This window comes from Chelonoidis abingdonii, chromosome 1 (genome assembly GCF_003597395.2).
Source record: "Chelonoidis abingdonii isolate Lonesome George chromosome 1, CheloAbing_2.0, whole genome shotgun sequence".
Taxonomy (NCBI): Eukaryota; Metazoa; Chordata; order Testudines; family Testudinidae; genus Chelonoidis; species Chelonoidis abingdonii.
The window spans coordinates 252,336,422-252,362,583 of NC_133769.1; the positions used below are offsets into that span (position 1 = coordinate 252,336,422).

General features: G+C 45.4%; 1 protein-coding gene across 4 annotated transcripts in view; it reads right to left on the reverse strand.

Moving 5' to 3' along the window:
- Nucleotides 1–8,919, reverse strand: part of TBC1D8 (TBC1 domain family member 8) — an 86,475-nt gene extending 77,556 nt beyond the window's left edge. For 2 of the 4 annotated variants that reach the window (XM_032793922.2, XM_032793924.2), the window contains exon 1: nt 8,685–8,856. In XM_032793922.2, the coding sequence (XP_032649813.1) occupies nt 8,685–8,811 (127 nt within the window). In that variant the 5' untranslated portion in view covers nt 8,812–8,856. Of the gene's footprint in view, nt 1–8,684 lie in introns of all 4 variants that reach the window. The other 2 variants (XM_075061196.1, XM_032793923.2) reach the window with 2 other exon arrangements.
- Between the last annotated feature and the right edge of the window lie 17,243 nt (nt 8,920–26,162).

Below are 26,162 nucleotides of genomic sequence, written 5' to 3' on the forward strand. Positions count from 1 at the left end.
AGAGCCTGTTTTAAAAATCAGTGCTACAGTCATCCGGTACAGGGGCTGATTTAAGTGTTAAAGTTACATACCACAGTCAGCGGCACTGCTATGGGTACCCGCATGGCACCACAGTAAGCCATAAAGATGTTGGCAGACTTAGGACAACGCTTCCTCAGCTCTCGTCCCCTAGCGCCCCTACTCTACTTGCACTACATTGATGACATCTCCATAATCTGGACCCATGGGATGGAGACCCTTGACAAATTCCACCAGGATTTCAACAATTTTCACCCCACTGTCAACCTCAGCCTGGACCAGTCCACACAAGAGATCCACTTCCTGAACACTACAGTGCAAATAAGTGATGTTCACATAAACATCACCCTATACTGGAAACCTACTGACCGCTATACTTACCTACATGCCTCCAGCTTTCATCCAGAACACATCACACGATCCATTGTCTATAGCCAAGCCCTAAGATACAACCGCATTTGCTCCAATCCCTCACACAGAGACAAATACCTACAAGATCTCTATCAAGCGTTCTTAAAACTATAATACCCACCTGGGGAAGTGAAGAAACAGATTGACAGAGCCAGAAGGGTACCCAGATGTCACCTACTACAGGACAGGCTCAACAAAGAAAGGAACAGAATGCCACTAGGCATCACCTTCAGCCCCCAATTAAAACCTCTCCAGTGCATCATCAAGGATCTACAACCTATCCCGGAGGATGATCCCTCACTCTCACAGACCCTGGGAGACAGGCCAGTTCTCCCTTACAGAAAGCCCCACAACCTGAAGCAAATACTCACCAACAATTACACACCACACAATAAAAACACTAATCCAGGAACCAATCCCTGCAACAAATCCCATTGCCAACTCTGCCTGCATCTCTATTCGAGGACCTACCCACATCAGCCACACCATCAGGAGTTCATTGACCTGCACATCTACCAATGTGATATATGCCATCATGGGCCAGCAATGTCCCTCTGCCATGTACATTAGCCAAACCGGACAGGCTCTACGCAAAAGAATAAATGGACACAAATCAGACATCAACAACTGTAATCTTCAAAAACCAGTAGGAGAGCACTTCAGTCTCCCTGGACACTCAATAACAAACTAAAAGTGGCCATTCTTCAACAAAAAACCTTCAAAAACAGACTTCAACAGAGAAACTGCAGAGCTGGAATTAATTTGCAAACTGGACACCTTCAAATTAGGCCTGAATAAAGACATGTCACTGTTTCTGGGAGCTGCTTGAGGTAAGTGCTGCCCGGAGCCTGACCCCCTGCCATGCCTCAACTCCTTGCTCCAGCCCTAGCCCTGATCCCCCTCCCACCCTCTGAACCTCTAGATCCCAGAGGGGAGTACCCTCCTGCACCCTAACCCCTCATCCCCAGCCCCACTCCAGAGCCTGCATCCCCAGACAGAGCCCTCTCGCCCCTCAGCCCCTAATTTTGTGAGCTGAAAGAAGAATGCTGCATTTGAAAGGGAAAAAGCAAATGGAACAGATTACTGTATATATACTCGATCATAAGCCAGCTCGTTTATAAGCCGACCCCCCCAAGATGGATAAGTAAAAATGGAAAATTTTTATGACCCTGTTAATAAGCCGACCCTATAATTCAGGGGGCAGGAAACTTTGGCTCCCGGGCCATAAGGATAAGCTGCTGGTGGGACAAGATGGTTTGTTTACCTCGAGCGTCTGCAGGCACAGAGGTAAACCTAAGTAAACTAAGTGTCCCGGCGCGCCAGCTGCTGACCCTGACAGGCCGGGACAGCAACTGGTGGGGAAATTTTTTTGGAGGGGAGAGGCTGGGAGTCAGGGCAGTAACCCCTGTGACCACCACTCATAGGACCCCACCCCTAGCCCAAGACCCCCACACTCTCTCCATCCCATCCCATCCCTTCCCACCTTATCTGGGGAGGGCCAGGGGAGGATGTTTCTGACCTGGCTGGAGTTACTCCAGCAGGCTGGTCAGTGCGGCCGCAGCCTGCTCCGGCGGACCAGACTGGGTGGCGCGGCAACAGCATGTTCCAGCGGGCTGGACCGGGCGGCATGGCCCCAGTGTGCTCCGGCGGGCCAGGTGGCACGGCCACAGCCTGCTCTGGGGGGCGGGGCCAAGCGGTACAGCTGCAGCCTGTCAGCCCCAGAACTGCACATGCTTTGGAGGCTCGGGGGAGAGAACCATGACCAGAAACAGAGAAACTCTGGTCCTGCCTCTTCCCTTCTCTCTCTGCTGCCTCTCCTTGCTCCCTCTGTTGGGGGTAGGGGCTGTGTACCATCTCTCCCTCTCTATACCCGTTCATAAGCCAACTCTCTTCTCTGGTGCTTCCCTTTTTTACTAAAAATTTCGGTTTATGAAAGAGTATATATGATAAGTTGTGTTCATAAGTGTAAACCGCTGGTTTACAGTTTTTCGTTCCTGGGTTATAAGAACAACCCTACAATTATTTAGAGAACATAAAAAATATCACTTAGAATTCTGTTGGACATAAGTAATATGTAAGAATATGGAATACTGCATAAACAAAATCTGCAACTAGTTAGCTACTGGGGAAGGAGTGGGAAAATAATCAATAGCTTTGCACTGACCATTATTAATCTAACATTCCAAATCTTAAAATACAAGAAGTTAAACATGACATTAAAATTACAGGAAATGTTCTTTTGCTTTGAATACACAGCTCCCACCTTTTCCAGAGCAACAACATAAGTGATCTACTACAAACGGATTTCTTCAGTTACATGTATATACAACCCCAGAATCAGCCAGAGCTACTGAACTGCATCTTGATTAAAGTTAATTTGTGGATAATTTCATCCTGAAACACACGGTTTCCAGAAAACATTTCAGATTTCCTGCCTATGTCCCTGATCCAGCAAAGCACTTAAGCATGTGAGTAGTCCCACTGAAGTCAAGGGGACTACTCACGTGCTCACGGTTAAGCATTTGGTTAAGTGCTTTGCTGTATCAGGTCCCTTGCAAGTCCAGAAAACAAATTACACAAAGTGGGTGATCAACAGATTAAGAGATCTCCTCTCACCTTCTCTTGTATAAAAGTAAACCAGTTTTCCACACCACCTGCAACCCCAACTTGTATCAGTGAACTTTGCTAGTATGCAGAAGATTAAGTGACCATAGAGGTTATATGTTTCTCATTATGTACACACCTGTTCAAAGTTCAATACAAATACGCTAACCTGATAACAAAAAAAGACATAAGAGGCTAAATGTTTTCATGTGACATATGACTACCCTATAGTTCAATTCTTTGGGGGTGAAATAAGAATATACACCTCTACCCTGACATAACGCGGTCCTCACCATGTTATAGGTGAGACCAAGTTATATCAAACTTGCTTTGCCCCCCTCCGTTTCTTGTTCCCTCACCGCCCCCTCCAGAGTCCCTCATCCCTAATCATCCCCAGGATCCCACCCCCTACCTCCTGAGTGCTCGGACCCCTATTCGCCGGGCTGCTCCGCTTCCGCCACTGCTGGTGAGTGCGGAGGCGGATCCTTTCCCCCAAACCCCCTTCCCCAAGTGACACAGCTGGGACTGGGCTGAGGGAAGCAGAGCAGGCTGCTCCCGGCCCCCTGCTAATCCCTGGGCCAGTCTGGGACTGCGGGGCCCCCAAAAGTTCCCTCCCACAGCTCCTGCCCCCTAGACCCTGGGAGGGGAGAGCCCCGACTGCCCCCAAGACCTTCTGACCCTTATCAAACCCCTCAGCCCCGGCCTGGCCCAGCATCCTTAACACGCTGCTCAGAGCAGTGTGTCAGAGCTATACCACGTTGTATGCGAACCCGCATTATATCAGGTCGTGTTATATCAGGGTAGAGGTGCATCTAAACAAAATATATTCTTCAGCTGTGCTGTCTTGGGTTTATTTGTACCTTCTGGATAGATTAACCTGGAAAGAAGGGTGAAATGGATTGGAAAGAAGAGTGAGTAAATAAAGAATGGACCCAAAAGCAGTTGTTCACACACAGGTGCAGTGAGAACATCATATACTATCATGGTGGCTTACACGCCTTTGCGCATATTAAAATGTATTAAGTGACATCTGATCCCTCCTTTAAAAAACAAACCAAATAAAAACAAACATGATTTTTCAAAGTTAAGGCAGTGAATTGTTGCATAATTTTAAAGTCAAAGATGGCTCTGTTAATAATAGTACTTTGCATTTTTATTCAATCTTTCAGCTGGAAGCATACCGCCTATCGAGCCTTGTGAGGTAAGCACTCACTTTTCACTAAGTTAATGATGAAGCCAGAAACAAAACCCAAAACTCCTGACTCAGACACCTGTTATAAAAAAATAAGTAGTGTAATCTCTTCCCATGTGGGCTACATTTCTTTAACCTATTTTTAGAGTCTATTTAAAAGTTCTAGAAATTTCAAGCCGTTTTTCCCATCACTGAACATATTTTTTTTAAGCATTTACACTGAAAGTTTCACACTGCTTTTAACTATTTTTTTTTTGTTTCCCACCATCGTGCTCATTTTTGACTATTCCAAGTAAAAGAGAATTGTAACATTTTGTTTATGTTCATCTTAAAGTGCACTTAATTTTTTCTATGTATTGTTTTCCATTTGTAAGATGCACCTAACTGCAGGCCCTTCTACAATACAAACAAAAGCTGATTAAAGAAATATGTCTAATTTTCTTAAGATGGAGGAGATTAAGAGGACAGAAAGAGAAAGGGTGTTTTCAGTTAGTCAGCCAAAATAGCTTTATACTAGCCTTATATAAAAAGATTGTATACACTGCAGGTTTAGCTTCTGCATTCAGCCAACAGGATGCACCAGGAACTTAGCTGGACAACAAACATCAATTTTTAATTTTAAACTTGCAGGTGTCTGCCATGGAAAGCTCAGGAGTAGACACTTCACATTTGTGATTTCAGCCACATAATCAACCTGGACCTAAAACTAAACAGCTGTAGAAGCTATTTTTAGATGTGAAAATTAATCTCTCTCATCCCAGCAATCAAGGAATGAAGAGTGGGCTATGTGATCCACACAAGGAGGAAGGGGAAAACATAATATAAACCCTAGGGCAGGGATCTTAAAATCCCAGTGTGCAGGCCATCTGTGGCCCGAGAACCTCCCCAATGTGGCCCTAGGGGCTCCAGCAATTTTAGGGCCAGGTCTCTCCTCTGGCCCTGCCTACTGCCCCAGAGTGCTCCTCCCACCCCCAGGATGCTATCCCCCCTCCCCCACGTGTTCCCCAGGCGATTTAAAACAGCCCAGGACCTCATTCACCACTGGCATCGCAGCAGAGCCAAGTGGCCTCCTGCATGCTCACTCCACGGGGCTGCCAGCCCCTCTGTGTGGCCCCGGGGCGGGGCTGTGTCTCCATGCACTACCCCCACCCTGACTGCCCCTGCAGCCAACAGGAAGTTGTGGGGGCAGAGCTTGGGGGCAGCAGCATCCTGCCTTGGAGTCCCAGGTAAGTACTGCACCCCCGATCCTCTCCCAGAGCCCGCATCCCACCCCCTCCCGCCAGAGCCTGCATCCCTCCCTGCTCTTCCGTCTCAGAGCCTGCACCCCCATCCCCATCTCAGACCAGATCCTGTACCCCAGACCCCCTCCCCCATCCAAACTCCTTCCCAGAGCCTGCACCCAGCACCCCAATCCTCCTCCCTGATCAAACTCCCTCCCAGAGCCTTAAGCAGGTAGGGGTGGGTTCTAGGCGGCATGAATGACATTATTGGCCCACTGGGAGGATTTGAGGACTGGTACGAGCCCTAAGGTAAATTGAGTTTGAGACCCCTGCCCTAGGGGTTAAAGCTTGATCCCATCCCCTTGACTTCAACTGGGCCAGGGTTTCATGAACGTTACACAATTGTAACATGACAACCTCTTGGTCTACTGAATCAGAATTAAGCATTCGTGGTGACAAACAGTGAATGCCTACATAGCCAGAACAGACACAGACTCCAAATAAAATGGAGATAACAGAAGACAATGCCACATACTGACAAGAATCATAGAACAATTCTACCTTTGGTATATCAAATAAACACAGTAGCCTTTAAAAGTGTCTATTAAGGAATAAAAAAAGTTTGAGATTTCAGTAGCTCAGCTTTCTTTAAATTACAATCCATCATAAATTTGAATTTAAAAAAAATTGATATAGAATACAATCTTCTCTCTACAGAAGTCAGACTCATTGAAGAGCAGTATTCCTTCCTCTTTTTGCTTGCCGCTGTCTTTCTCCATTCCCAACATGATGTATCATCATACTCTTCATGTTTTGGTCTAATCTGGATTGTAAACTTCTCAGAGCAAGGACTCTGGAGCAAATTCTGTTCAATTACTCTAGAGTTAACCTGGTATAACTCACCAATCCCTCTGAAATTACTCCAGATTTACACTCTTGTAATTTAGAGCAGAATATGATCCATTGTCTTCATATTTTCGTCTAAAAGTACCACGCACAACTAGGGTGCTACATAAACATTTTGTACAGTTAAATGAAGTAAAAAATGCAAATGGAGGTTGGAAGCTACACTTCTACCTCGATATAATGCTGTCCTCAAGAGCCAAAAAAATCTTACCACGTTATAGGTGAAACCATGTTATATTGAACTTGCTTTGATCCACCAGAGTGCGCAGACCCCCCCGGAGCACTGCTTTACCGCATTATATCCGAATTCATGCTATATTGGGTCGCATTATATCGAGGTAGAGGTGTATTTAACAGAAATATGAAGTTGCAAACGCAGTACTAAATCTAATTTTTCACCATGTATATTTGATAGGATGACAGAAATCCTATGAGCATTAAGAAAGTACATGCAGATAACTGCCACCAAATCATTTTCCTGGCCCTACTCAATCAATTTTAGTCCTGAATTTGTGAAGCTCCACTTATTTCATTAGTTAATCATGTCTGAGCCACAGATGTAGAAAGAGATCACTCAAGGTGATTTTCCTCAGATCTATCTTTGATATTACTGACTGCAAAGTTTTTTGTGATTTGTTTGTGCAGTTCCCAGCAGGGGTGGATAGAATCAATCTTGAGTGTCTCTGTCCCTTTCATTTTTAGAAATCCCAAAGGACAGCTCTGGGCAATTGCTTTTCTTCATTCATCTGTATTATCACTGCTGCCTTTCGTGTGTATATGAAGCGGCAGATAACCACCACAGGGACTAGACCTGCTTAAAGTAGAATTGGACAACATGGTCATTAAAATGCTTGTGGACAGTCTGTACTAAAGCTGCATTTGTGGTGGCTCAAAGAAGTGAAATTTTAAGACAAATGCTAATATACCCCTTTTGTTTCAATCACTAACCTGGGTACAGAGTGGTATCCATGTTAGTCTGTATCAGCAAAAAGAATGAGGTGTACTTGTGGCACCTTAGAGACTAACAAATTTCTTTGAGCATAAGCTTTCGTGGGCTAAAACCCACTTCATCGGATGCATGCAGTGGATGAAGTGGGTTTTATCCCACAAAAGCTTATGCCCAAATAAATGTGTTAGTCTCTAAGGTGACACAAGTACTCCTGTTCTTTTAACCTGGGTAGTTACACTAGTACAGCTCCCCTTGAGCTGATGTTGAACTTACCAAGTTTCAAGAGACTTGGTCAGAGTCAAAGAACTCTGAAGAATCAATCCTTGATTTTAAAAAAGGAAATACGGATCATCCAGCACTTAATATATTGCAACACATGCATACAGGAAATTTAAAACACCATAACTGCATGTGTTTTTCACTCAACACTTGTATAAGAACAGTATGGGAGTCCTTTTTTTCTTTTGGCTCACTCTTCTCACCAGCATCTCTCTCCTTTCATTCCAGGTTAATCCACCTATTTTGAAAACTTTTATTTTTCTTAGTTTTTCTACACTGTCCATCAGGATGGAGTCTATGCACTAACTTAGTGGTTTTGGTTACCTTTAAGAATTCCTCACCCTCTCCTTGTCATCTGGATTATTTAAACCTGCTAACATTCGTAGAAGACAAAGGCAACACTCCCTGCAAGGCAATAACTCAAATTCTTACAGCAGGGTGACCAACACTACACGCACTATTTCTTAAGAAGTTTAACAAGTATATTATAAAGCGGGACATGCTTTTGTTTCGTGCCGAAGCAGGGGGACAATAGGATTCCGTTTGCCTTTAACAAACAGCCCATGGGTTTTCAGTGCCTTGCCCACAACAATCCTCAACATCTTTTTCTCACCTTAAAGGGAGAGATTTTCCAGAGGCCCGGAAGGAGCATTTTACCAAGTAACTTTTCCAGCCTCCACAACAAGCCACCCCAATAGCGGTGACTCGGGAAGAGCCACCCCCACGGCCGCAAGCAGCCCCCCGAGCCCCTGGCGAGCAGGAACCCGCCACAGCCGGACCCCCGGCAGTGACCCGCTCCGCAGCCACAGCAACACACCCCCGGCCCCGTCTCCGCGCTGAACCCAGCGCCAGCCTCCATGAGAGCCCGCCAGGACATGTAACAAAGAGCCTGCTCCGGGCTCCCCCGGGCAGCAGCAGCCGCTCCGCTGCCCGGACCGGAACCAGCTGATTCCTGAGCCCGGCGCCGCCGCCCGCTGCGGTGCCAGGCATGGGGCGCTCCCGCTTCCCCTCTCTCCCCCGCCTGGCGAGGCGAGCGGCTCCGGGGGGCAGTGGCCTGGCGGGCCCCACCCGGGCGGCTCCCTCCCCAGCCCCGGCCGGGCGGTACCGGTGAAGCGGCCCCCGCTGTCCCCGTGTCCGCGCCGCCGCTGGAGGACGAAGTAGCCGCTGCTCTTCTGGGTGACCCAGAGCTTGAGCGCCTTCTTCAGCAGCACCTCCTCGGGCCGCAGCCACATCGTGCCGCCGCCGCCTCCCTCCGGCCCGCTCGCATCGCGGCCCGGCCCGACCCGGCCGCGGGGGAGGAGCCTGCACGCGGAGCCGCCGCTCCCTTCCCCGGGGACACCGCGGCCGGGATTCGCGCTGCGACGCCAGGAGACTCCCCCCCTTCCCCGCCTACTCCGGCCCGCAACGCCTCCGCTCAGGTTCTCAATGCTGGGCTGCGAGAGAGGAGGAGGACCCCGCTACTGTCCCGGGGCGCACTGATTCCCTTCAGCCCTGCTCCCCCCGACCTGGCACTAGACGTAAACAGACTAAGCAATTGTTTCCGGGCCTGAGGAACTCAGGGGAGCCCCTATTATTTATTAGCATGTGTGTGTGTTGGGGGGGGGGGTATTCCTGCTTCAGGCTCCCTTAAATCCTGCTGAGAGTGGAATCAGTATCCCCCTGGCCCCACACTCATTCAGGGATCCACCTCATGGCTGCTGAAGGCAGGGGCTGCTGGTTGCTCCTCCACCTATCCGAACTGCCAGGAAGCAGGATTCTCCTATTCTGCCTCAGAGAGAGAGAGGCCTGTGCACACCTAAGTGTTGGAATTGGGGGGTGCTGTTACACCCGCTGGCTTGAAGTGGTTTCCATCGTATATAGGGTTTACAGTTTGGGTCAGTGGCTTTGAGCACCCCCATTATACATATTGTTCCAGCATCCCTTCCTGCGCATTCTGGGACAGGTCTCTTTTTTTGGCCGTCAGAGAAGGCAAGGTCTTAGTATATGTTAAATATTGTACTGCTGCTCCCTGATGAGAGATGTTCACAAGCGCACACAGCTGTCTCAGCATCACCCTGGTCAACATTCGTAAACATGCCAGCATATTAGGATACCATATTTGCCACCATCCTCTGGCACCCACACACAATGCAGTGCACATTTTTGGCATATTTTTGCATCAATTCAGAGATGAGCTATCTGCAAGGTCCTTCCCATTTTAAAGTCACTCTTAACAACAAGATTGCTTGCTAGGTTACATATATCAATAGATAAATAATGTTCATGCTATATATCCATATTGAGCCTAGTCATTTTCATATTAATGAGTCATAAAAAGGGGGCAGAAGGAGCAAAGGATTTCAAATGTTTTCTGGATCCCAACTGTGCAGGCCTACTGGCTTAAGAGTTTGCAGCTCAGGCCCCAAGTACCTGCTTAACTTTTAAATCAAACAAAACCAAACACCTTTTTTGGTGCTGAGGTCCTCATGTTTTCTTCCAGGAAGTTTTAACAGACAAACACATTCAACTTGAACTAAGATCTCAATCGGTATAACTCATAATCCATTATCACACGCTGAGAAGGCCTTATACGAGATTCTTCTGTCTTGCAGAAGTAAAAAATACTATTTATATATTAAACTGTCATTTGTGAAACTCTAATAAAGACTTTGGTCTGGAAAAAAAAAACTTCTAAATCAGTGGAACTATTCACATGCTTAAAGATATGTACTTGTGTAAATGTTCGCAGAATCAACATCTTACTTATTACGTAATCCTCTAAAGTAAGAGAAATGTCAGGGACTGACTGAACATGACCCAAATGGCTTAGGGCTAGGATTGTTTTTCAACACTCACACACATTATTTATTATTTGTATTCCTGTAATGCCTAGGAGACCCTACTCAAGGACTAGGGCCCCACTGTGCAAGGTACTGTATAAGCAAATCAAAAAGTTGTCTCAAATAGCTTACAATCTAAGTCTCTTCTGCTTTTGTGAAATCCACCTGGCATCAGAAGTTCAAACAAACAAACAAAAAAAACCCCAAAACAGTAACTTCCTGGAGTTTCCCCTGCTGAAGGGCCCAAACCTGGGAGTCTATAGGCAGAAACGGCAGATGAGGCAGATCTTCACTAGTTTATGTTCAGAAAATGGAGTGCGATAGATATGCATGCCTCATTGTCATTTTAAATAGTTTTGAAGAGGAGATTTTGAAAACCAAGCACTACTACTGTAAATCCTGCCTGGTATTATTTTACATTGGTAATTCTGATGACCACTGAAATATGAATGTCTAATTCAGGGGTTCCCAAACTTAATTGCACCACGACCCCCTTCTGATAACAAAAATTACTACCGGACCCCAGGAGAAGGGACTGAAGCCCCACCACCCCAGGGGAGGGGACAAAGCCAAAATCCCACCTCCCGAGGCTGGGGGGCCAAAGCCCAAGCCCAAGGGCTTCAGCCCCAGGCCGGGGCCCTGTAACCTGAGCCCTGCTGCCCAGGGCTGAAGTTCTCAGTCTTGGGCTTTGGGCCCTGATCACAGCAAGTCTAAGTAAGCCCTGGTGACCCCATTAAAACAGGGTAATGACCCACTTTGGGGTCCTGACCCACAGTTTGAGAATCGCTGGTCTCATTCCATGTCCAGAGTTCTCTCTTGGTCAGATTCTGATCACAAATCATAGTAAATCTGAAGTAATTCCGTTATAATCACTGGCATAACTGAGGTCAGAATCTCACTCCGTCTCTAGACTCTGAGACTCAATCACTGTGGACCAAATCAAGTACTGCTATATTGGGCAAAGTTCCCTATTAATGGGGAATTTTGAATAATAAACAAAGGATTTGGCCTTCTGCTTGCAATGCACAAGATGTTATATGTATTCTGAATTCTGAAAATTCTAACAACTTGCAGCCAGGTATGTGGCTTGGCCAATGATAACTGGCATTTGGAATACCTGAAGGTGACTGTTTTGATTGCTTTGTAGGTACCAGTTAAATAGTTTATTAGGCCAGACACTGTAAGCTGATTATAGTTTGTTCAACTTTGTTTTCCACACAGCGTGTGCATGATCTACACAAGTACCAGAATTTTGTTTTTATACTACAGAATGGCAAGCAGAAGGAAAAGTGAATGTACCACTAGCTGAAATATTAAAGAGAACAGATGAGGGATGGAGGAACAATAATGTCTTTTAAAATATTCATTATTGAATGAGAAGAGGTTATTTAAAACGCTCAGTCGGAGCATGAGTATTCTAGAGTATGATTTGAAGTAGTAGTGAGCAGGATGGTGGTTTTCCCTTCATAAAACAGTTTGGAAGAGAAGTCAGTCTTTTTTTAAATTAAATAACTGCTGAGTGTGGCTAGATTTATGCATGTTTATTCCTTCTTTTGTTCTGATTTGCCACTCTTATTGCTATTTTTTTTTTTTACACTCAACCTTGACTTCAGTGAAAATTGATTTGGAAAGTACTTGAAAAGAACTCTGAGTTGTTGATATTTAAAATGAGATTTCTGTCCCATCAGGAAACCTTTTCCTAGGACTAGAAAGAGAGCAAGGCTAGAATATAATAATCTTCCTTCTATTTTAGTATCACATATCACTCACACGTGCCATTATTGATTATTCCTTGAGACTTGCCTCTGGTTGAGCCTAATCAACAGTCCTCCTTTAAAGTCTCAGGCTTTTTAACCTTATCAAAGTTGGTTAAAAAATCATATCACCAAAAGACATGCAATTTGATTTTTTTTCTGGCATATGGAATCAGTGGAAGGAAACTAACACAAAACACCATTTATAAATGGCTGTGGAGGATCAGACAACTGAAAACTAATCAAAAACCTGAAGAAGAGTTCATTCTAAGCTTGAAAGCTTGTCCCTTTCGCTAACAAAAGTTGGTCCAGTAAGAGAGATTACCTCACCTACCTTGTCTCAAGGATAATATAATAAAACAAAGGGCTATGGTGATACATAATGTAATAAATATTCCAGATATATTGAAAATAATAGTTTGGTTCCTTTTCAAAGTGGAAGAACAACATTTTTCTAGGAGCAGAGTTGCATGTTGAGTGGACTGACATCTGCATAAGGCTAAATAATGGTTGCAAGAAGAAAAATACATTTTTACAACAACTTTTAGTCCAAGGCACTCAAGGAACAAAATGCAGCCACCTCTGGCATTCAGCTGACTACAGTCAATGAAGGCAAGGTGATACTGGAGGGATTCCCCCACCACTACCCCAGTTAGTTACTGGTTATTTCCAGCAATCAAGATTTTAATAGTCTAAGAATCTTTTTTAGGAATCTCACCTACAGTTTTGCATTGGTGATATGTACAGGTAAACAAAAAGGGGAAGATGGTGATCCATCCATAGTACCTACCTGAGGTCTCTGACAATATAAACTTCACAGGTGTTCTCTCATAAATTCTGTAAAAGAACAGGACAAGTCAAACCAGGAAGCCCTTTATTAGGAAGGAATAGACTGAAAGAAAATAAGGTTTCTGGGTTCCTTCCATATGTAATTTGCCTTCTGAAAATGGTTATAGGTTATTTATTATCATTGATATTTCTAGATTTAAATATTAACAAATAGCACAAGATATTGAATTTGCAGTTTAGACTACATGAGAGCATCCAGGGTCAGCAAAGAGCTTCAGGGACATTTTCAAAAAGGAATGGCCCTGAATATCCTTGGGATATGGCATTGTATATTGAAGCACATTGTATACTGACCCCCCCGCCCCAGACCTCCCCTGATGATCTGTATTCGCTCCCACACTCAGACACCCCCCTCTCCCCACAGAGCCCCAACCAGCTTCACCTGGACCCCCCTGCAGAGTCCCATTACCGTTGTACCTAGAACCCTCTAATAAGCCTCTGTGCATCCAGATCCCCCCCATACTTGGTTCCCCCACTGAGCTGCCCGCACCCAGACTGCCCCACACAGAACCCTCTCAACCCACACCTGGATCCCCTCCACACTGAGCCCCTCTACGCTTGGATCCTGTCTTGCTGAGCCTGCCTGCCCACACCTGGTGCACCTGGCACAGAGGTTCCTGGAGTGTTTCTGGGGCAGGCCCGGTCCTTGCGCTGTGTCAGGGCTGGGTGCAGCCTCACCACTGAGTTTGCGTCCTGGGTGGACCACACTCCAAGACATTCTGGTGAATGGACTGGTTCTAGCAGGAAAAACACAATATACTATTCCACTACTACATACACTCCTCTTGGATGCCTGATTCCGATCTTGGTTACATAATGCACTGAAGTTGTACTGGTGCAATACGAGATTAGAGTCCATCCCCAAATTAGAAATAGAATTCCATTAATCTGTTGGTGTTTTGGGGGTGCAGGGAGGGAAGAGAGGGGAGTGTTGTTTTGTTATTTGTGTGTTAATTTAAAAGTTTGGTTTCTTATCAAGAATTAAAGAGTCCATCTGCAAAGTCTCATCTACACCCTTTAAGGAATTTGTAACAAATTACAGGCATCTTCTATTCTTTCTGAAATTTCCTTTGTTAATCTCAATAACATAGGAGTTTGGAGAAGTAGATTTTTTTTACTACTGCTGGTGTACTCCACTGGTTCTTACCCTCTACATTAAACTCTAAACAAAATCTTTTCATCTAGTTACAGACTGCAAAATGCTTATTCCCTTAGGGCCTGATTATGCCACCCTTACTCATGGTACGCTAGCCTTACATCAATGGACTTTCTCACATGAGTAAATCCTACTAAATATGAGGAATGATGGCAGAAGCAGATTAAAAGCAAAAAATATTTTGGCATCTGTGACTAGGTGAAAAAAGTCCAGAAATAAGAGCTTTCATAAGTTGAGGCACAGGCCTGACATTTTTCTATTTGCATGTGCCTGTGCAGTAGTAACGTTTTCAAAGAGGAAGGTAATGGTGTTAATATGAAACCTTAGTGTTGCAGTGATACATTCCCTGCACTGTAACTGCTGGCATCCATGCATATAATTATTTGCTATGCAATATCAAAGAAAGCTCATACTGGAGCCCTCAGTGCTAGTTTCTACTTCCTTCAAGGCTAATTCCTTATTCAAATTCCATGTTCATTCAACTTTCAAGCTCAAAGAGCCTGTCAGTGGCTCAGCAATAATTAAGTGATTCTGTAAAAAAATAAAAAATTCCAAGGTTGTTTATTATGCCCCTGATTTGTTCCTTTGCATAGATTATTGAGACTGTGTTTCTAAGATGGCTGTCTTTTTCTGGATCTGGATGCAGTCCACCTTGACTAATCTCATGCCCTAAAAAATGGAAGTAGTTTGGACAGTTTGCTTCTCCCCCCTTCCCCGCTCCCTTGTGTTTCAGACCAGAAGTTCTTATTGTTTTAAAGATTTCCTCTAGGTGCTTATCATGTTCTTCCTCTGAACAGTCACACCCCAGAATATCCTCCATGTAGACAGTAACTCTCTCTTAGAGTCTTGTAATAGCTAAGCCCTTTTCTCAGTGAAAAATGTCAGGCATGTTACAAATAAAAAATGGAAAACGCATGAAATGTTGTTGGCCCACTCAAGCTATGATGTTCCCAATCCTGAAAGCTGCTCAGGGCAAGGGTTCTGGGTATGCCTGTGCAGAAGAACTTGCAGAATCACGGCCTAATTTAACACTATTCTTCTACGGGGAATTTTCACAACCCCTTAGAAGCATGTAGGCTTGAACACACCTCCTATCCAGCTTTGGAAGGATGTTTACAAATGCATGCTAAATATACTTTTTTCTCAGAATTGTTGGATTTAAATAGAGATGATCAACATACAGCTGTATCTTCCTCCCCACCTTTTTTCCCCCATGACAGAAACACTAGGAGTGCACACCCCTCCACTGTTCACAAATTCTCACACCAACACTATTGCTTTCTATTCTTTCTAGTCCTGCCTGCCTTTTGGCAGCTGTGGAGCAGATATTCTGTGAGTAATACTCAGTACACAATAGAACTCTACATTGGGTTTCAGTGCAATCTTTATGCTCTGAACAGCATTAGAATTAATCTGATTCACATGCATGTTGTCACTGCAGACCACAACAATATGGAAAATGTATGGCTTGCCCTTTCATTCCACTTGTTCAATAAACTGCCCTTTGCATTGTGGCACACGGCTTGGGGATTGCAAAATAGAACTGGTGGACAGAAGTTGCCAGAATGGCAAAACTGTGTCATAAATCAGTACTGGTATCACAGAAATGTTAGCACCTGAATCAGTGTTAAAACTAATATTTGTGTGGCTCTGCTTTAAGATGATTTTCCAAGCAGGTTATGAGCAATTCTCACATTCCAGGGATCTCCACGAGAAAGTTTCTGTTATTACTTCTTTCATTGATTTGATAGGACAAACGCTAGCTCAATGGCCTCTCTTTTTACACTTTCAGTATATGGCCATTTTTGCTAGCCAGTAATCACTCTGCTTATGCTTGTGATTGCATCTCTCTTTGATGAGTACTATCAGCTCTATCTGACAATTACGCTACCCCCATGCTTTTCTGTATGCTAGCATTGTTTGATTTCTTCCTGTCTGGTAGCAGTCTAATTTAAGTCTCTGACTTTTGCAGAAATGCCTCATAACCATCTGCATCTCTAGTAGAGAGCTTGTCGAAAGATTTTCAAACATGCTCTGCTTCCCATTCCAATTGCACAGATAAGTTTGTTTACTTGGCCATCTCTTTTTTCCCTTTGTACTTTACTGCACGGGGCTGGCACTAGGATTTTTACCGCTGCAAGCAAAAAAAATGTTGGCCACCCCCCCTTTTTTTTTTATGCCCCCCAGTCCCTCACCAACTCCACCCCTTCTAAACCCCTTCCCCAAATCCCCAGTCCCACCTCCTCCCCTGGATGTGCAGCATTTCCCTCCCCTGGATGTGCAGCATTTTCCTCCCTCCCTCCTTCCTGGGGGCCTCCACGACCTCCCACCCTAGCTCACCTCCGCTCCACCACCGCTGCCTCACCCGAGTGCCTGCCACTCGGCTTCTCCTCCCTCCCAGACTTGCTGCGCAAACAGCTGTTTCCCACACAGCAAGCCTGGGAGGGAGGAGGGAGAAGAGAAGTGGCAGCCAGGCGCTCAGGGGAGCCGGCGGAGGCGAGCTGGGGTGGCAAGTGGGGGTGCCGGGGGCACTTTTTCCCCATGCCCCAGCGTCGGCACCTATGATGGCCCGCACCAGAATGCCACCCCTAGAAATGTGCCGCCCCAAGCACTTGCTTGTTTTGCGGGTGCCTGGAGCAAGCCCTGTTACTGTAGATGTCTTAAATCTAGAAAAACTTGTTTCCATTCTTGCCATTCTGCAATGGCCACACAAAACTGAAAGGCTTTGAAAATTTGTAGTTATCCATTTATTTCAGGAACAGGGCAGTTCTAACATATCAGACACAACAAGTCAACACAGCCCACATTTTCAGATGTGCCAGCTAATTTTGACAACTTGGACCTAATTTTCCAGAAGTGCTCAGCACTCAGTTCGAAATCAAGTCAATGGCAATTGTGGGTACTTGGCACCTTTCAAAGTCTGGCTCAAGGTGTTAACTTCAGCACACACACACCAAAAATCAATGCACACTTTTGGAAACTCTGGACTTCAGCCAGTTGCCTCAATTTCCTCATCTGTAAAATGGGGATACTACTTGAAACTGATCTATAAGTCAGATGTGAAGGTTAACTTAATTGATGTAGAGCACTTCAGAACTGGAAAGTATTATTGTTTTTACTTTTTAAAGATTAGGCTGTTTTTGCACCTCTGTAACTTTTCGCGTGTAAAAAAGTAGCTGTCTCCTTTTGTTGATAAAGTTGTAATATTAGAAAATTTAAATATTCAAAAGTAATACTCTGACCACAGCCAATCTGAATGAACAAACTATATAGCTTTTTACTGTGAACACAATTTTCTGATACAATATCAACATTTCACAATGATGTGGGGTTTTTTTTGTTTTGTTTTGTTTTGTTTACAAGGTTGATATTTACTGTGGAGTGTATGCAAGTTTATGCTTTCATGTTACAGTTTCAGTTACACAACATTTATAATTGGTTGGCAAAGAAGTGTTATATTAGATGTTCTTTACTGGCAATCATCATGACAACAGCAACAAAGTGATACTGAGATCCTGTGTGTCCAGAAACATCCCCATAATATCGAACTATCTTAAAATAGTTCCCAGTTCATGTATCATATGTAAATGACTGTCATCAAACTTGGCCCTTAATTTTGGCATTTACTGTGAAAGTGGAAATAACTTCAAGACTTCTGTGGCCAGTGGAAATTTGGGATGTAGTCAATCTAACACACTTTGTTTTGAGACAGGGGAAAGGTGTCAGCTACTCTGCTCCTGGATCATTTTCCCAACTGATCTGTACATGCTCCAAAACATCTGTTAGTCTATAAGGTGCCACAGGATTCTTTGCTGCTTCAACTGTAGCTATGTAATTTACTTTAATGTACATAAATTGGGAAAGTAAATTGAGGTACTTTTTGGGATATGCTATCTTTTGCATAAAGAATGGTCTTGCGGTTAAGGCATTGGACTACGACTCAGAAGACCAACCTGTGGCAGGGTGGACTAGGTCTGGAGGCCCCCTGCTGGAGTCCTCATGGCTCTGCAGCACCCTGCCCAGAATAAAGCCTCCAGGCAGTCTAGAGTGACTTCAGAAGAGTGGACAATCAGAGGGGCTGCTGGAGCGACCAATAAGGGGTTAGAAGGGCCAGATAAAAGGCAAGCAGCAGAGCAGATTGAGCCTTCAGTTGCTGTGTGGAGCTTGATGAGGGAGGACTGGGTGCCTCGCTGTCTAGATGAACAGCAGGTCACAGACAGCTCACTGCAGAGTTCACCAGGCAGACCTGAGCCCAGGGAAGGCTGTCAAAGACGAGTTGCCTGCCTGGCTGGATAGAGTAGCAACAGGGCCATGAAAAGGTCAGTGTGGGCAGGCTGAGCCTAGGGAACTGAGTCCAGAACCTGGCCAAACCAGCGAGGGTGCTGAGATGGGCCCCAGGTGGATAGTTGAAGAAGGCAGTGTCTCTGGGAGAAGCCTTAGAGCTATTGCCCCATACCAGAGCTGAGAAAGAAGTTGTACTGTATACCCCAGAGGAGGGGACAGTCTATGTGGCTTGGCCAGAGGGCTGAGCTGCTGAAGACCCTCTAAAAAACCATCAGCTGGGGGGGTGCGCATGAGAGGTGGGTGCAATCCTGATATAATAACTAAAACCAAAGGCAAGCTCACACCCAAACAACCAAAGGGTGCTGCCCTGAAAAAGACCGATTGTAGGTATATCAGCTGGAGAAAATGGGGTGCCCACAAGAGGTGGATACTGATGCTGTTACACAACCTTAAATTCCTAGCTGACTCAGATTTCCAGTGTAACATTAGGCAGTCACATAATACCTCTGAGTTCCCAATCTTCTTTTTGTGCATTGTATTTTGGAGTCATCAAGGATAGTTCTCTGAAAATATCTGCTCAATGTGTAGCAGCAGTCAAAAAAGCTAACAATGTTAGGAGGAACCATTAAGAAAGGAATAGCTCAGATGACAAAAATATCATAATGCTAACTATATAAATCCATGGTACTCCCAGACCTTGAATTCTGTTTGCAGCCCATCTCAATAAAGACATTGGAATTGGAAAAGCTACAGAGAAAGACAACAAAAACGAAGAGAGATTAAAAAGACTGGGATTGTTCGTTTTAGAAAAGAGAAGACTACAGGGGGATATGGACTAAGGGGGTCTACAAAATCATGAATGGGGTGGAGAAAGTGAATAGGGAAGTGTTATTTACCCCTTCACATTACACTAGAACCAGGGGTTGCCCAAAGAAATTAATAAGGAGCAACATAAGACAGTACTTCACACAACACAGTCAACCTGTGGAATTTGATGCCAGAAAACATTGTGAAGGCTAAAATAACTAGGTTGAAAAAAATTAGGTAAGTTCATGGAAGATAGGTCCATTGATGGCTATTAGCCAAGATGGCTCAGGGATGCCACTCTATGCTCTGAATGTCTCTAACGGTATGTCTACACTACGAAATTAGGTCAATTTTATAGAAGTCGATTTTTAGAAATCAATTGTATACAGTTGGTTGCATATATCCACACTAAGCGCATTAAGTCAGCAGAGTGCATCCTCACTACCATGCCTAGCATTGACTTATGGAGCGGTGCACTGTGATAGCTATCTCACAGTTCCTGCAGTCTCCACCACTCATTGGAATTCTGGGTTAAGCTCCCAATGCCTGATAGGACAAAAAACATTGTCGTGGATGGTTTGGGGTACATTTCATCAGTCACCTCTCCCTCCGTGAAAGCAATGGCAGACACTCGTTTTGCACCAGACACCAGGGCGATTAGAAGTGCACAGCAAGGCACGCTGCGCATCAGAGAGGCTTTGAAAACCAGTTTCATATCTGGCCAGGCTTTGGTGTGACAATTGTGTGTATCTCCTTGATGCAAACCTACCCCTTTTGTTGATTTTAATTCCCTGTAAGCCAATCACCTTCCCCCCCTCAAAATAAAATAACTATTATTTTTAAACCATGCATTCTTTCTTTATTAATTAAAAAAAATGAGACAATGGACAAGGTAGCCCAGGTGGGGTGGGGGAGGAGGGAAGGACAAGGCCACATTGCTTATTGTAGCCACACAAAAAACCAAATTGTTTGAATGACAGCCTTCTGTTGCTTTAGCCATCCTCTGCGGTGGAGTGGCTGAGTGCCCGAAGCCTCCCCCGACCCGCGTTCTTGGGCGTCTGGGTGAGGAGGCTATGGAACATGGGGATGAGGGTAGGCGGTTATACACTCGATGCAGCTGGAGTCTGTGCTCTTGTTGGCTTTACTGCAGCTCCAACAGATGCTTCATCATGTCCATTTCCTCCCCCAACAGATGCTTCATCATGTCCTTTTCTGGCCTCTGCCATTGAATACCTCCATGCGTTAAGCTGTGCCCTATCAATGCAGGAGAACTGCATTAGCTCGGAAAACATGTCATCGTGAGCGCGTTTTTTTTGCCTTCTAATCTGCGATAACCTCTGAGACAGAGATGATAGGGGGAGTGTAGAAACATTCTACGCTCTACAATTCTGGGGGGACTGCATGGTCACCTGTGCTGCTGAGTTTGCCATGCTGACCAAACAGGAAATGAAATTCAAAAGTTCCCAATTTTCCTGTGTACCGGGCTAGTGCATCGGAATTCAAAGTGCTGTCCAGAGCAGTCACCATGGAGCACTTTGGGATAGCTCCTGGAGGCCAATACCGTCAATTTGTGTCCTCACCACCCCAAATTTGACCTAGCAAAGTTGATTTTAGCACTGCTCCCCTTGCCGGGGAGGAGTAGAGAAGTCAATTTTAAGAGCCCTTTAGGTCGACGGAACAGGGTTGGTTGTGTGGACGCATTCATTTTTAAATTGACCTAACTCGACTAAATTCTACCTAACCTCGTAGTGTAGACCAGGCCTAAACCTCTGACCTCCAGGAGCTAGGACTGAATGACGGAGGAAGAATCATTTGATAAGTGCCCTGTTCTGTTCATTCCCTCTGAAGCATCTGTCACTGGCCACAGTCAGAAGACAGGAGACTGGGCTTGATGGACCATTGGTCTGATCCAGTATGGCCATTTGTATATTCTTACATCTCTCTCTCTTTTTCTTGCCTGTTTAGAACTTAAGGTCTTCAGGGCCAGGACTGTTTCTTAACTTATTTGCTGATACCACTCACAATTGTTTGTTGGGGGCTGTAAGCACAACTGTATTAGAAATAAGTGTCCCTGAAAGACGCCTACAGTAGGTTGCCTGGGGAAGCAAAAGGACAATGCAAAAGGGAAGTAAGTGGAGAACACAACGCTTTCAGTTGAACACAACTACAGTGACAAATTCCCCTTTGCTTATTCACACAGTATGAACTGTTGTCTGTTTCTTGACCTTAAGCCTAAACTCCCAGCTTACCACAATCAGAAGTTTATACAGGATGTGAAACTTCTAACTTCACTCCCTGTTTCTGTAAGTAGAGTCTGTTAGCCTTGTCTGCCCTACAGAATTAGGCAGCTTACATCAACATAACTTTGTAAGCATCTACACTACAGTCTTGCTCCCGCCTATGTAAGTCACCCTCTACACCAACCTAATAACTCCACCTCCGCGAGAGGCATAATGCTTAGGTTGAGGTAGTTAGGGTCAACAGTGTCTGTATAGACTGTTCCAGGTATCAGCCCTTGGGGCTGTAGAGCTCCAGCTGTTGGCCCTGAGCATCAGGGTTCTGGCTGTCAGCCCTAGGCAGAGGGGTTCCAGGTATCAGCCAGGTAGGGCTCCAGCTCTCAGTGCCGGGAGGCAGGGTTCTGGGTATCAGGGCTTCACTATGCCCCACACTGACAGCTAAATTGGTGCAAGCACTTCTAGGGTACGTCTAGACTACTCGCCGTATCAGCGGGCAGCGATCGATTTCTCGGGGATTGATATATTGTGTCTAGATGAGATGCAATATATCGATCACCGAAAGCGCTCTCGTCGACTCCGGAACTCCACCAGCGTGAACGGCGGTAGCGGAGTCGACGGGGAGAGCCACGGACGTTGATCCCACGCCGTGAGGACGAGAGGTAAATCGATCTAAGATACCTTGACTTCAGCTATGCTATTCACATAGCTGAAGTTGCGTATCTTAGATAGATCTCCCCCCAGTGTAGACCAGCCCCTAGTGAGGATAGACACTGCCAACAGAAGGAGCTAGTGTGGACATGCCAACTCGATTTAATTACTGTAGTGGCTGTAAGTCAACATAACTTAAATTGACCTAACTTTGTAGTGTAGCCTTGCCCTTAATTTGTGAGGTGTAACTGGGAATAAAACAAAGAATATGCAAATTCTTCCCTTTCAGTGCTGAAAGGAGTAAATTCAAAACTGATAAAAGGATATTCATTTTCACATAACATGTAATTAAACTGTGTGAAGCTTGTTGCCACAGGATAGAATTGAGGCCCAGAGCATAACAAGATTCAGAGATGAATTGGACATTTTTATGGATAACAAGAATATCCAGGTGTGACAGGGTACATCTCACCACTGCGGCACCTCCTGCTGGCTGTCTGGGGAATTAGTGTTGCACGCTCTTCTGGTGGCATCTCACTGGCTTTCACCTCTGTTCCTGGACCCACATCACTGCCAGGACCACGGCATCCTCTTCAGTGACATTACCCTCTGGCTGTGCTACACCCTGTTTCCTGGGGGGGGTGTATCTGCAGTTCATGGTCCAGCCACTCCCTTCAGTGGCTCCAGCACCCTACTTGCCCTCGTGTCAGGGCTTCTGTCTGCTTTTAGCTCCCTGGGTCTCTGCCTGCACTACTGATCTGCCCAGGGTGCTTACTGCCCTCTGCCTGCAAGGCAGCCAATCTTCCTCCCTTCTCAAGCTCCAGGGAGTGACTGTCCCTATCTACTCTGCAGCCTTTCTTATATGGCCCAGCCTGGCCCCAATTGGCTGCTCTTACAAGTCCTCTGTGATTGGACGCCTCCTGCGCAGCCTCCCTAGGGCTGATTATAACCCCTTTTCTGCCAGTATACGGCTGTAACGTTCGTGGGAGGCTACAGGCCTACCCAGAGTGCTCTGCAAGAACGAGGCCCATAGATACCGTGAGTTATTGGCTTTAATGAAGGTAAAGTGACACACCCGCAATGGGGACTCCGGGCATTGCTGTCATGGAGGCGGGGAACCCAGCACCGAGGCTCAGCTTGGCCTGGGTCGGAGTCCAAAGGCGGGACCGGGAGCATACAGCTATATATACACAATACAAAGCAACTCATACATATGCAAGAAGGGACTTCCCACAGGCTATGTCTGCCCTTTGGCCTAAGGCCATACAAACTGGTTTCAACCAGTTAAAAGCAAGTTATAACTGGCATGCCGTGTCCTACAAGGACCAGCCACTTAGCAAGCAGGGGCTTTTCACAAGGCCGCCGAGAAAGCGGAAATACCCTAGCTAGGCCGTGACACAGTCTTTCGCAGTTCCCTACAGCGGCAGACGCCCCATCACACTGGGGTTATAATAGTTACCACTAAAACCAGAGTTGTTGAAAGGATATAAAATCTCATACATCTCCAGGGTTAAGACAGTCTCAACCAAGATGCGACCTTCCTGAGGAGCACATTATCCCACATCTGTCCACTGTGGGGTTTCTGGCACCCTCCTCTGTGATGGTCACTGTCAGAGACCGGACATTGAAATCAATCTGATTCAGTATGGCAATTCCTTTGTTGCCCAGTTGAATCTGTGCAAGTCCACTGACATCAATGTGCACGCAGAAATTGGCCCAAAATATGGAATCCACTCTCCACAGAAACTTGGCATGATTCTGTGGTGGTGTAAAAGAGCATCCAGTATCAGGTTAACGGTAGATAGAAAGGTGGTTTAAAGGCCATTTGTACCAACAATCCATTCACTGACAATTTTCCAGTGGTGTAAATGCCTCTGTGTTGATTCTTAGGCAGTCATTTATGCCCAGAATGATCTAGGGGTTCCATAAACCACACACCTCCCTCTCTTCCTTCAAGTCCCTGCTCAAAACCCATTCTCTCTTCAAAGCTCACTTCGTCTCCCATCCTGTCCCAGCTATTTATAAATACATGTATAAACAAATATTCTGAAAGGATTTGTGAGACAAAGTGGTGGATCCTCAGAAGCAAATATAGCTTCCAATTTTTATTCTGTAGGCCTCTAAGTTACCTGTTAAAGCAAAGTGTGGAACTACTTGTTATCTTCCCCTTTTTAGTGGGAGATACCAAGTCACAGTCACTTTTGTTTTATGCTGGTAATAATTTTTAGTGTGAATGTGAAATGGATAAATATGAATAATGTTTACCTATAATTCTTTTTTCTCCCATTTCTTCAATGCATAACAGCATTCTGTTCTCTATACTTTACCTTAGAGCAGAAAGGACACCATAGTTTTCATGATATTTTGTGATGTGTCCCCCCTCACCCACCATTCCTCCTAGCAGAAGGGCTGAGAATAGAGAGCACAGGCTTGTTGATCCATACCTTGATGGTTTCTGCATAAAACATTTCCACGTCTCTTTGTTCAGACTCAAAGTAAGAATGCTTGTTTGGAGTTTCCTCTATTACCCCAGAACTATTTATTCTGAAGAAGAGATAGCAGTAGCTCTTTCCTTTTCCACTAATACAAGATCTGAGTAGCCACTCACATAGGTGTTATATTAGTGTAACTCCATTGACTTCAATAGCATTACTCATTATTTATACCCACATGAAAGCAGGGCACCTGCCTAGCTCTGCACAAGGTAGCCAGAGGATGCTTCTGTTTTAGCCCAGTGGTTAGGGTATTCACCCAAGATACAGGAGACACTGCTCCAATTCCCCCTTTGCCTGACAAGGAATTTCAACAGGCTTTGAAACAGGCTCCCAGCTGAGTCCCCTAACTGTTGGACAACAGCGTAATTCACACTCTTTTCTGACCCAATTAATATATAATTATTTAATTCAAGTGGAATGATGTCAACAATAAAGATTCAGGGAGCCCCACATTACAATTACCCAAAGCCTGTGGCTAGAGAACTCACCTAAGGGGTATGTGTGAGCCCCTGTTCAAATGCTCTCTCCTCATTAGGCAGAGGCGGGAATTGAATTAGGGTCTCTTAGAGCTCAGATGAAAACCCCTAATCACTAGGCTAAAGGGATGTGTCTTCCCACCTGGACATTTTGTGTGGTGCTAACTCATTCTAGCAAGAAATGGCTCAGGTGCATAAGACACCTGATTCTAGGGGAGCGGTTCTCAGTCATGGATTGTAATCAGAGATAGGTACCTCCCTTCAGCCTGGATTAAGGAGCTGAACTCTGTGACAGGGGTGGGGTTTATAAGCCTCTTGTCAGCATCTCCCATTGGCTAGCATACGCAGGGAACTACCCAGCATGCTGGCTTTTGTGGAGTCTATTTGTGGAGCCATGGCTACACTTGCAGATGTAGCACACTTTGGGTTAAACCAGCCTTCGGAGAGTGCACCAGGGAAAGCGCTCCAGTCTGTCCACACTGACAGCTGCAAGTGCACTGGCATGGCTACATTCGCAGCACTTGAAATGGCATTTGGAGGGATGCATTATGAGCAGCTATCCCACAGAGCACCTCTTCCCATTCTGGCGCTGTGGGGTGCGGGGCATTCTGGATCCTGTCCCAATGCCCCGTGATGCATCACTTTGCATCCCAGCAATCCCTGTGTTTCCATCCACATTTGGTGCCATCTTTCAACGGTTTCTGTGCAGAGCGCGCTTTGTCTTCCCTTTCGGGCTGCAGGAATGGAGCCCGAACTGCTGCAGAACATGCTGACGAGTCTCGCCAGCACGTATAATTTGGCAGTCGAGTTATTGATTAAGATCTACAGTGACAGTGCGGAGTCCGATGATGATATTGAGTTGTGTAACGCATACAACACGAAATTGCTTGTCTCATTCATGGACATGCTCTCCACCGTGGAACGCTGATTTTGGGCTCAGGAAACAAGCACTGAATGGTGGGATCACATCCTCCTGCAAGTCTGGGACGACCATCAGTGGCTGCAGAACTTTCAGATGAGAAAAGCTACTTTCATGAGACTGTGTGCTGAGTTCGCCC